The sequence below is a fragment of the Scaptodrosophila lebanonensis genome, unplaced genomic scaffold (genome assembly GCF_003285725.1).
Source record: "Scaptodrosophila lebanonensis strain 11010-0011.00,11010-0021.00 unplaced genomic scaffold, SlebRS2 tig00000024-arrow-pilon, whole genome shotgun sequence".
Classification (NCBI taxonomy): domain Eukaryota; kingdom Metazoa; phylum Arthropoda; class Insecta; order Diptera; family Drosophilidae; genus Scaptodrosophila; species Scaptodrosophila lebanonensis.
In genome coordinates this window covers 950,645-961,585 of record NW_022060538.1, presented here as the reverse complement: position 1 = coordinate 961,585, position 10,941 = coordinate 950,645, and the positions used below count along the sequence as shown (strand labels likewise).

The window sequence follows — 10,941 nt, the reverse complement described above, 5'->3', positions numbered from 1 at the left end:
CAGCTTAGCCGCTGGATGTTTATTCGCTTGACTATGTCAATGTCAGCGTAGAGCTCGTACAGTTCGCTGTTCCATCGTATGCGGTAGTCGTCGCCAACGCGTATGGGACCGAAGATCTTCCGAAGCATCTTTCTCTCAAACACTGCAAGAGCTGCTGCATCAGTCTGCGATATCACCCATGCTTCTGCACCATAAAGCAGCACGGGGAGGATGAGCGTCTTGTAGAGCGTTAGCTTGGTTTTTCGGGAAAGGTCTCTGCTACTCAATTGCCTACTGAGGCTGAAGTAGCATCGATTGGCTAGAGTTAATCTCCATTTGATTTCTAGGCTGACATCGTTGGTTGCTGTGACGGTGGTGCCAAGATACATAAAATCTTTCACCATTTCGAAAGTATAGTTTTCCACCGCGATCTGGGAGTCTGGTTGCCGCGTGTCCCTGCTAGAGGAAAACATATACTTAGTTTTGCTCTCATTTATCACCAAACCCACTTTTGCAGCTTCCTTCTCAATAGCCGCAAATGCTCCGGTGACGCCTCTCCTGGTACGGCTGATAATGTCTATATCATCAGCGTACGCAAGAAGCTGAACGCTTTTAAAAAAGATCGTTCCGCCTCGGTGTACACCAGCTTTGCGCACCACACTCTCCAGCAGGAAGTTGAAGAGATAGCACGAGAGGGCATCGCCTTGCCTGAAACCTCGAACGGTATCAAAGGGTTCGGAGAGGTCCTTTCCTACCTTGACGGAGCTACGAGTGTTGCTCAACGTCATTCTGCAAAGTCGCACTAGCTTTGCAGGGATACCGAACTCAGACAGTGCGGCATATACACGTTCCCTCCTCGGGCTATCGAATGCTGCTTTATAATCGACGAAAAGATGGTGGGTATCGATTTGAAACTCATGGGTTTTCTCCAGGATTTGGCGTAGCGTGAATATCTGGTCAGTGGTGGATTTACCAGGCATAAAGCCGCACTGATAAGGCCCAATCAGTGCTATCGCAAATGGCTTTAGCTTATCACACACTACGCTTGATATGACCTTATATGCGACGGAAAGAAGGCTGATTCCACGATAGTTGGTGCAGACCGTGGGATCACCTTTTTTTAGGACGGGACATAGGACACCGAGATTCCAATCATCAGGCATGCTTTCAGTTAGCCATATTTTGCAGATGAGCTGGTGCATGCACCCTACCAACTCATCGCCGCCTGCCTTAAACAGCTCCGCAGGCAGCCCATCTGCTCCCGCAGATTTGTTGTTTTTGAGCCGCTGGATGGCTGTTTCGACTTCGTCATGGCTAGGTGACGGTACTTCAATACCATCGTCGGCGATCGGTTCTGTGGGGTCATCTCCGCTGGCGGAATTGTTAACATCTTCGCCTGATAGAAGATTGGAGAAATGTTCCCTCCACAGTCTCAGTGCCGCTTGCCCGTCCACCACCAGATTTCCTTCCGAGTTCTTACAGGCTGACGCTGCGGGCTTAAAACCTTGTGTTAGACGCTTCACCTTCTGGAAAAATTTCCTAGCGTCGTTCCTGTCTCTACAAAGCTCCATCTCCTCTCGCTCTCGCTTTTCTTGCTCTCTCTTCTTGCGTCTAAAAAGCCGCCTCTCCTCCCTCTTCTTCTCCCGATATACATCATGCACAGCGCGCGTTGTCGCCGTCTGCAGGGTTCTTTTGTACGCGGCATTCTTCGCTGCAGTGGCTTCGCGGCACTCCTCGTCGTACCATTGGTTTCTCGGTAGCGGCTGTTGGAAACCAATGACATCTTCTGCGGCTGTGTGCAGTGAGCGGGAAATATGTGCCCAAAGTCCGCTACCAGTATCGGTTTCCGAGAACGGTTGAGAAAGCAGCTCAGAGAGTTGAGCGGAGTAAGCTTCGGCAGTCTGTTGTGTTAGCAGCTTTCCGACGTCTAGTTTTCGCTGCGTGTTGGGGCGTACATTTTTCGCCATGCATAATCGCATGCGGACCTTGGCTGCAACAAGTTGGTGGTCCGAATCAATATTCACACCACGGAACGTACGCACGTCCAGCACACTGGATGCATGCCTTCCATCTATCACAACATGGTCTATTTGATTTTTTGTCATTCGATCGGGTGACTGCCATGTAGCTTTGTGGATATCAAGGTGTTCAAATCTGGTGCTACTCACCACCATGTTTCGTGCTGCGGCGAAGTCAATTAGCCTCAGTCCATTGTTGGATGTTGTCTCGTGGAGGCTGAATTGTCCGACTGTCGGGGCAAAGACGCGCTCTCTTCCAACCTTGGCATTAAAATCGCCAAGAACAATTTTAATGTCATGAGAGGGGCAGCGGTCATAGACTGTCTCCAGTCTCGCATAGAACTCGTCCTTGGTAATCTCGTCTTTGTCCTCCGTCGGAGCGTGGACGCAAATCAGGCTTATGTTGAAAAATCTCGCCTTGACACGGATGGTTGCCAGCCGTTCGTTCACAGGTGTGAACCTAGAGACACAGTTACGCAATCTCTTGCTGACCGCAAAACCGCATCCAAATTCGCGTCTTTCTGCATGGCAGCTGTAGTAGATGTCAAAGGCTGCTCTTTGGGAGCAACCCTGACCTGTCCATCGCATTTCCTGGATGGCGGTGATGTCAGCTCTTACTTTATTGAGAGCATCCGCCAATTGAATAGTAGCACCTCCTCTGTTAAGGGTCCGGACATTCCAGGTGCATATCCTTAAATCGTGGTCCTTTAAACGTTTGCTAGGGTCGTCAACTTTTGGGTGTTCCTTATCCGAGGCTGTTGTTATGTCCTTCACTGGGAGTAAAAAATTTTCATGTGGTGGGTCCCAAGCCCTACGCACAAAAGCGCTGCACACATTTGCTCACTTACCAACTCCGGATGGAGCCGGAAAGCTACCCAGAGAGCACCGCGAGGAGGTCGTGTGTCAACTTGATGATGGCAGAGACAAAGATCACTCTGGCCATTTCCACGTTAATGGCAGTCAGAAGCTTTACATTGTTCTACCAAACACGGTAAAAGCTAAGATGCTGAAATTTGGGCTCAAGTATCCTATCATGGTGTAAATGCGCACTAAGAAGGAATTTTGGAAAATTCGAGCTCCAAAGGGGGGAAAAGTAGCTCCAAAGTTTGTTCGAAAAATCCGCATTTTTCAACCGATCGACTTAAAACGTAGTTTCTAAAATACATTTAAAGAATACAAACAAAACTGCATACTTAGATTTTCGAAATTTGTGTTGGAGCTTATTGGGGTTTTAATATTTATTCACTATTTCAAATGAAAAGTTTGTGTTATAAATTTAGTCCGATCGATTTAAAATTTGGGTAATGTAATCTACGTAACTTAATCTACATCTGGAGAGGTAGGGAAATTCCAAAATATACATTTTCTGCGTATTCTCATAAGGCATCTGGGACTAAAATTTGGTGTCCGTAGGTCTTATAGTCTCTTAGATATAGGCGATTATACGAATGGAAAATCTGGAAAACCCCCATAGGGGGGGAGTGGGGGGAAAATCAAAAAAATAATTGTGCAAAATTTTGTGGCTCTATCTTTTATAGTCTCTGAGATCCAGGTGTTCATACGGACAGACGAACAGATAGACAGACAGGCAGAGCTAGATCGACTCGTCTCGTCATGCTGCCTGTTACATTTTCAGCTCCCGCAAACCTAATATACTATTGTACATTTTATGTACAGAGTATAAAAAACACAAGCTTGTCCCTTCTCGGACTTAGGACAAGCTGGATACCAGGTTGGTTATTCTAGCTCTTACACTTTCTGAGATTCTTGCGATCATACAGACAGACGGACGGACAGTCGGACACGGTTATGTCGATTCGTCTTATCATGCTGATCAAGAATATATTCACTTTATGATCTCTGCCACGTAGTTTTCACAAACCTAAAATACTCTTGTACCTTTTAGGTACAGAGTATAATAATGTATAGTATGTGATATTCTCCGACCTGATAGGGGAGAGCCAATCCGGCCAGTACGCTTCGTCCAGGTGACACCTATGTGCGGTCAGGGATTCTGTAGGAAATGGCTAAAAATGAGAGAGTCCGGCAAGCTGTGCTTATCACAGACGTGGTAATCGTTATGAGAAGAGGGAGAGATTGAGAGAAAGCGATAAAAATCGTTATGGTTTGATTATCTATGTATATAAAACAGTTTGTCCTGACTGACTGATTGGTGATCAACGCACAGCCCAAACGGTAAAGGCTAGGATGCTGAAATTTTGACTCAAGTATCCTTTCATAGTATACGTGCCCACTAAGAAGGGATTTTGGAAAATTCAAGCTCCAAAGGGGGGAAAACGAGCTCCAAAGTTTGTTTGAAAAACCGCATTTTTTAGCCGATCGACATAAAACTTGGTTTCTGAAATCAATTAAAGAAACTGCATACTCGGTTTTTTAAATTTTTTGTTGGAGCTTGAAATATTGGGGTTTTCTTGGGGCACAAAAGGAAACCGCGTCAACAGCCCACAGCCCAAACGGTAAAAGCTAGAAAGCTGAAATTTGGGGTCAAGTATCCTATCATAGTGTAAATGTGCATTAAGAAGGGATTTTGGAAAATTCGAGCTCCAAAGGAGGGAAAAGTAGCTCCAAAGTTTGTTTGAAAAATCCGCATTTTTCAACCGATCGACTTAAAACTTAGTTTCTAAAATACATTTAAAGAATACAAACAAAACTGCATACTTAGATTTTCGAAATTTGTGTTGGAGCTTATTGGGGTTTTAATATTTATTCACTATTTCAAATGAAAAGTTTGTGTTATAAATTTAGTCCGATCGATTTAAAATTTGGGTAATGTAATCTACGTAACTAAATCTACATTCAAGGATTTTCAAAATATACATTTTACAAAAGCAGGCAGAACAAACAATACAAAATATCAAACAGTTGGGGACAACTAAGTATACATACACACACATACAAACAGCTGTTCGTGTAGTTGCATGCAAACGATTGAAATAGCCAAAGCAAAATGTGAGACACTAATGTGTGAATGTCCATACATACATATGTGCACATCTATGTATGTACATTCGTCTTGCACTGACAGAGCAAGAAATGTTAATAAATTGAAAATTATATAACATTTTTAAAAGTAATTTTTTCTTTGTTTAGTGCATTTGGCATTAGGGTTTTCATTAATAACTTTATGCAGCAACAACAAATATCAAATAGTTGGGGACATCACATACACACACTCACACACACAACAAGCAACAGTTCGTGTCTATGTGTGCGGTTCTCTACGTACGGTTGAAAAAGTAAAGAGAAACATACATATGTATGTATGTCTGTATGCCTGTGTATGAATATAGCATGTATGTACATTCGAACACAGTTGTTTGATTGTAAAAAAAATAATGCTCTAAAAACAACAACAACTGCAAGTCATTAGCTCGCTCTTCTTCTTTCGTTTTGACCATTTAATGTTAATTGCAGAGCAATTGCGGGCAGATGTATCTCAATAAATAATTAGATTTTATTATTTAAATATTCTGCTTATTGCATTCAAACTTCGATATTTTGATGGTATCGGTGGCTTCAACTATCGAAAGTTTTACTCTAGCAAATTGAGATGAGAATTGTCAGTGCTTTTTGATCGTGGCTCATCGCTGCACGGCATTGACACGAATGCCGTGTTTCATATTCCATATTGACTCAATATGGCACGAAAAGACTCAAATGTAAATTTAAATTTGGACTCAAGTATCGTTTCATAGTATCCATCATAGTGTAGGAGCACACTAAGAAAGGCTTTTGGAATATTCTAGCTCCAACGGGGGGAAAACGAGCTTTAAAAAATATTAGTTATAGTGGTCATGTTCGTGTAACGAAATAGTTTGTCAAGAACAAAAATGTAACGGACTACTGAACAATTTTTTGTCAAGAACAGAAAATGTTAATTTAAATACCTTAAATGCCTTCCTACTGGTAACCTTTAAGGTGAAAACATATGGGTAGGTTATGCACACACAAAATAAATACAATTGGAAACATATTGAGCCGGGTTAAGACGGGCAATACCTGCTAGTCTATGTATGTATGTATGTATATGTTGTATGGTTAGTGGTTCGACTCACAACTGCAAAGACTCAGAATGAGCGGCGGTGACCGAAACTTTTTGCCTGCGTACAAGAAATGATCGAACGTCGTATTTACAATCATGCCCGCATGACCGAAATGTCATCTGATATCGGCGGGTGCACGTGCACTTGCATTTTCTATTGTTTTTTATACCCTGTACCCAAAGGGTACAAGGGTATATTAGTTTTGTGCGAGTGCACATGGAACACACAGAAGGAGGCTTGGTAGACCCCACAAAGTATATATATTCTTGATCAGCATGACAAGCCGAGTCGATATAGCCATGTCCGTCTGTCCGTCTGTCTGTCTGTATGAACGCAAGGATCTCCGAAAGTATAAGAGCTAGAATAACCAAACTTGGTATACAGATTCTCCTGTCTCCTGAGAAAGGACGAGTTTGTTCATTTTTTCTGATCCACCCCCCACTCCCCCCCTATTAACTATTTTCTATAACTCCCGTAATTCTTGGAATTTTGAACTAAAATTTGGTAGTAACATTAGGTTAGTAATTATATATCCAAGTATACCAAGTTTCATTATGATAGAATGATCGGAAAGAAAGTTATAGCCATATAACCAGGCCCAATGCACACATACATACATATGTACAAGTACACAAACACGCATAAGGCACGATTCTGATGTAAATGTAAATGTATCTATGCATGCATGGAATATTTTATATTTAATTTAGTTAATTAATTAAATTAATTTAGTTAATTAATTAAATTAAATTAATTAATTAATTTAATTAAATTAATTAATTAATTTAATTAAATTAATTTAATTACTTTTTTGTGGGGTGGTACAGGGTATTTAAGAGTTTAGCATTCCTTTCTTGTTTGACTATTACTTGAATAGTAACTTCGTATACAAGTATGTAAATGCATATAAATTAAAGAAGCCAACAAAACTATTAGCGAAAAGATATTCCTTCCTTTTTATTTAAATTAAAAAAAGTTATGCTATTTTAATTTATATTAATAGGTTTTTTTTTAGTTTGAGGTCCTTTTTTAAGAAATAAAATCATGCTAAATATCATAATATAAAAACAAGAGAGAACGCTACCAGACCAGAATAATAAAAACTCCCTAAATGCTTAACAAAAAAAAAAAAAAATACATCAATCCGAATAATAATATAATTTATTTTATTTCCTTTTTTATACATTATATTTTAAACATCTCTAATACTGACCGAAATTGCCTCATGATAACTATATACCGTATTGAACACTTTTGCAATGGGTCTGTTCTCTAAAATATTTGAAAATGCCCAATCAATATGTGTATTAAGAGTAGTGGTAGGTGAATTCAAGTCTAGTAAAGAACTGAATTGCTTCCTTAACAAGAATACATATGTCCTGTAATCATGAGATCTAGAAAGGCACATAAAATCTCCTAAAACTACAGAATTACTATTCAAAAATGTGTGCCGTCGAAATAAGCTCTCAAATTCTCTTGAAAATGTACGCAATGGGTAGGACGGAGATCTATATACTACTAAGAATCCGGTAGACTTATATTTAAACACGGCAAACTCGAATACACCTGAGTCGGAAACATGACTGCCACTAGCGAAAAGATTAACATCATCAAATATTTCATTTTTAATCTTTTCGACCGCGCTCTATTTAATTGTTGTTCGACATCTAAACGTACTCCTATAGTAAAACCAGGTATATCATATACTTCATTGGAGTACGTTGAAGTCTCAACAAAACATAAAATTGAAGACCGAAGCATAAGCTTGTCGGAACGAATGTCTTCAATATGACAGTGTATACTCTGTGTATTATGAAAAAAGACATTTAAGTCCGAACTGTTCATTAAATAATCAAAGTTTGTGTGAAGCAACTTGACAGAGCGCAAATTGTCTAGCTCTTTCTCAACGTGTGAATTGGGATCTGAGTGGGGAGCAACAAAATCTCCAACTATATAAAGGCCAGATGCACTAGTTGCTCTACTACAAGCTACATACAATGAATCGCGTTTCATATTGGGGCAAGTGTGAACCACCACTTTGCTATATGTAGCTCCCTGGCTCTTATGAATGGTTATACCTTCTGCAGGTATAACAGGAAATTGCTCACGGTCAATGGTAACTTGCTCGTTTGAGTGATATTGAAAACTTTTTGAAGTTTTCTGAATGGGGGTCCAAGAAGGTTCATCACGGTGAGTATATTTTAATCGAGCATTTACCCCTACACTTTCTTCAAAGAATTTAATCCATAAAAGATTTGGATTATTGACTGAATTGAAACCTATCTCCATTAAAATACCTGTCGCTCCATTTACTAATCCATCTGCTGTGTCAACATTGACAGTTACCATATATTTTGCAGTGGTTTTCAAAATTAAGGAGCTACATAGACCTTGTGACTGAGAAGTCTTGAAATTTTTTACCAACTCAAGGTACTTATTCCTAGTTGCCATGTTTAAATGTGTAGCCTTAATGGAATCCCGAGCATGAGATATAAATTGCTCAGTTGGAATTGAGGCTAATTTTTCTGTATTATACCTATCGACTATCGACCTATCGCATTGCTGGTAAACAGATGAATAACATCATCCGGAACTTGACGACTATCGACAATCCTGCTTTTGAGCAACCTAATATCAGCAGGAGTCATATTACCATTTGCCATATTGTTCAAGGCTACAGCAAAGGACTGGTCTTCTCGCTGCCTCATAATTTCAATAAGTTCAAAGAACTTGAAGCACCCCCATAGAGCAGACCCAACTATGGCACTATATGGATTATGAGATTCTGAAGTGGATTGAAATATCCATCTATCGCCTACTGGACGTAGCTGTCTCAGATCTCCAAAAACGATAACAGAAATACCTCCGAAAGGAGCTTCTTTGTTATTAAAAATTTGCTTGAAGCGAGAGTCTAAATAGGAGAACATTTTGGCACCGACCATAGAAATCTCGTCAATAATAAGAACTTTAAGATCCGATAAATTAGATCGGAGTGAATTTAGCAAATCTGCTCCCAATTCCTTAAAAGTAGTCCCAGACTGATTAACTGGGAGTGCAAACATTGAGTGCAAAGTTGCACCGCCAATTCCAAAAGCAGCTTTTCCTGTCGGAGCACACAATACAATTTTGGCAGAAGTTGGATTACATCCAGGAATGCTATTATATAGCGAAGTTAAAGAATGGAAAAGTGCTGATATAAGCCTGCTCTTGCCAACCCCCGCTCCCCCACCAACGAACTCATAAAACACAGTTTTTGATTTTGCGTTATGCAAAACATGTGTTAGAAATAATTTCTGCCTTAAATTTAAAGACCGTGTTAAATTTGCAAAATTTTCGGGGGATATAACTGGTGGGAGTTTAATTACCCTTAAAACACCATCGGACACATCTGGGACTTCTTCATTAGCATTTATATTCAAAACGTTTATTTGAGAGCTAATTTCGGGAAAAGCTAAAACCCTAAATTCCTCATCTAATACGACCTGATTATCTAAATTCTCCTCATTTGTATCTGATTCATTTTCTAAGGCGCTATTAAGTGCAGACTCTAATTCGTTATCATCGATAACATTATATTTTCTAAGGTTCGTATCAATTTGTTCCCTGTTACTACCACAAAATTCTTCACAATCTAAATCTATTAACTCTACCTTTTCATCTCTCCAAGGGTAATATAACATTTTTAATTCCCTAAAGTAGCCCTGCCTATCATTATTAATATTAAATCTCCTATACCTTATTATAGATGGATTTTTCTTTTCCCTAATAAAACCACTACCATCGCGAAGATCAAATACGGTGTTACCTAAAAGTTCACCGTCTTCTTCTTCTTCTTCGTTGTCAATATTATGACGAGTCGCATTTCGGCATTTACTAAACCTATACTTGGCAGCAAAATCTGCCAAGCACAAACCCTCGAGACAATTTGGACGCTGAACATAATGGTCTAGCAATCCTACCACGAAAATATCCGTTGAATTTTCAGGTAAATTTTGAAGCTGTTGCCTAGGCTTTAGCATTCTTACACGACGGTCTGGCAACGAAGTATTAATATATATTTCTGCGTTACTTGTCTCCGATAATCGCATACCCATACAGCAGTAAACGGCTTCTTGAGCTGAAATTTCCATACCGCAAATAAATTTGTGACCTATATGCTGTAGCTTTTGCTTAATGCTGAAATTACCCCTGTTAATTTCTGCAACAGCATCTCGCATCAATTTTGAAATACCCCTTTGCGATTTGTTAATGTAATTAATAACATAGCTACAGCAGGCGTATGGGTCCAATATGAATTGAATATCCATATTGGCTCTTTGGCTCCTTAATAGCTTCAAAATTTCTTTTGAGGAAAATTTGGGGTTTCTTTAAACTAGACCTAATGGCATATTTATACTGCTCATAGCTTAAATTGATTTGATCATGAGATAGGAAATTGTCAAATATATTTAAGCGCTCAATAATTTCAGGATCAAATGAAAAATTTAAAATACTTTGTATTTTTGCAAAGTTAGTGCGATGAACAGAAATATCTTGAGCGTCTTCTGACAATGGTAATAATATTTCCGTTTGGGGCATAGGAGGATACGGAATACCGAAGCGACAGATTTGTTTCCCCCTTATTTCTCGCTTGCATGAGTTAGAATGGTCATGCTTCTGGTATTCAATGTACTGAGATACTTCAGTACATGAAACATTTGTGCTTATAAAGTCATCAATGAAATTGATTACTGGAGGAAAAGACGTATCGTCAGATAAATCGACGATAGGAGCATCTTTCAACCAAAACATGCCATGTATATGAGGTGAGCCCCTATGCTGAAATTCAACTCGCCAATAATATTTAACAACATTATGCCTACCGAAAATCCTCCCTTCCT

General features: G+C 39.6%; 1 protein-coding gene across 1 annotated transcript; it reads right to left on the bottom strand.

The window, feature by feature from the left end:
- Positions 1-239: 239 nt before the first annotated feature.
- LOC115620928 lies at positions 240-857 on the bottom strand. The gene is made up of 2 exons (XM_030514434.1): positions 489-857; positions 240-435 (listed from the first exon to the last, which is right to left on the bottom strand). Exons 1-2 carry the CDS (start codon positions 765-767, stop codon positions 271-273), a joined length of 444 nt encoding a protein of 147 aa, XP_030370294.1. The 5' UTR covers positions 768-857; the 3' UTR covers positions 240-270.
- Positions 858-10,941: the final 10,084 nt, after the last annotated feature.

Excerpts from the sequence above, each read along its gene's own strand:
- LOC115620928 (XM_030514434.1), bottom strand. The coding sequence starts at position 767 with ATGACGTTGAGCAACACTCGTAGCTCCGTCAAGGTAGGAAAGGACCTC. Across the intron at positions 436-488 it reads TTGAGAAGGAAGCTGCAAAA|GGACACGCGGCAACCAGACT; the intron begins GTGGGTTTGGTG and ends TTCCTCTAGCAG.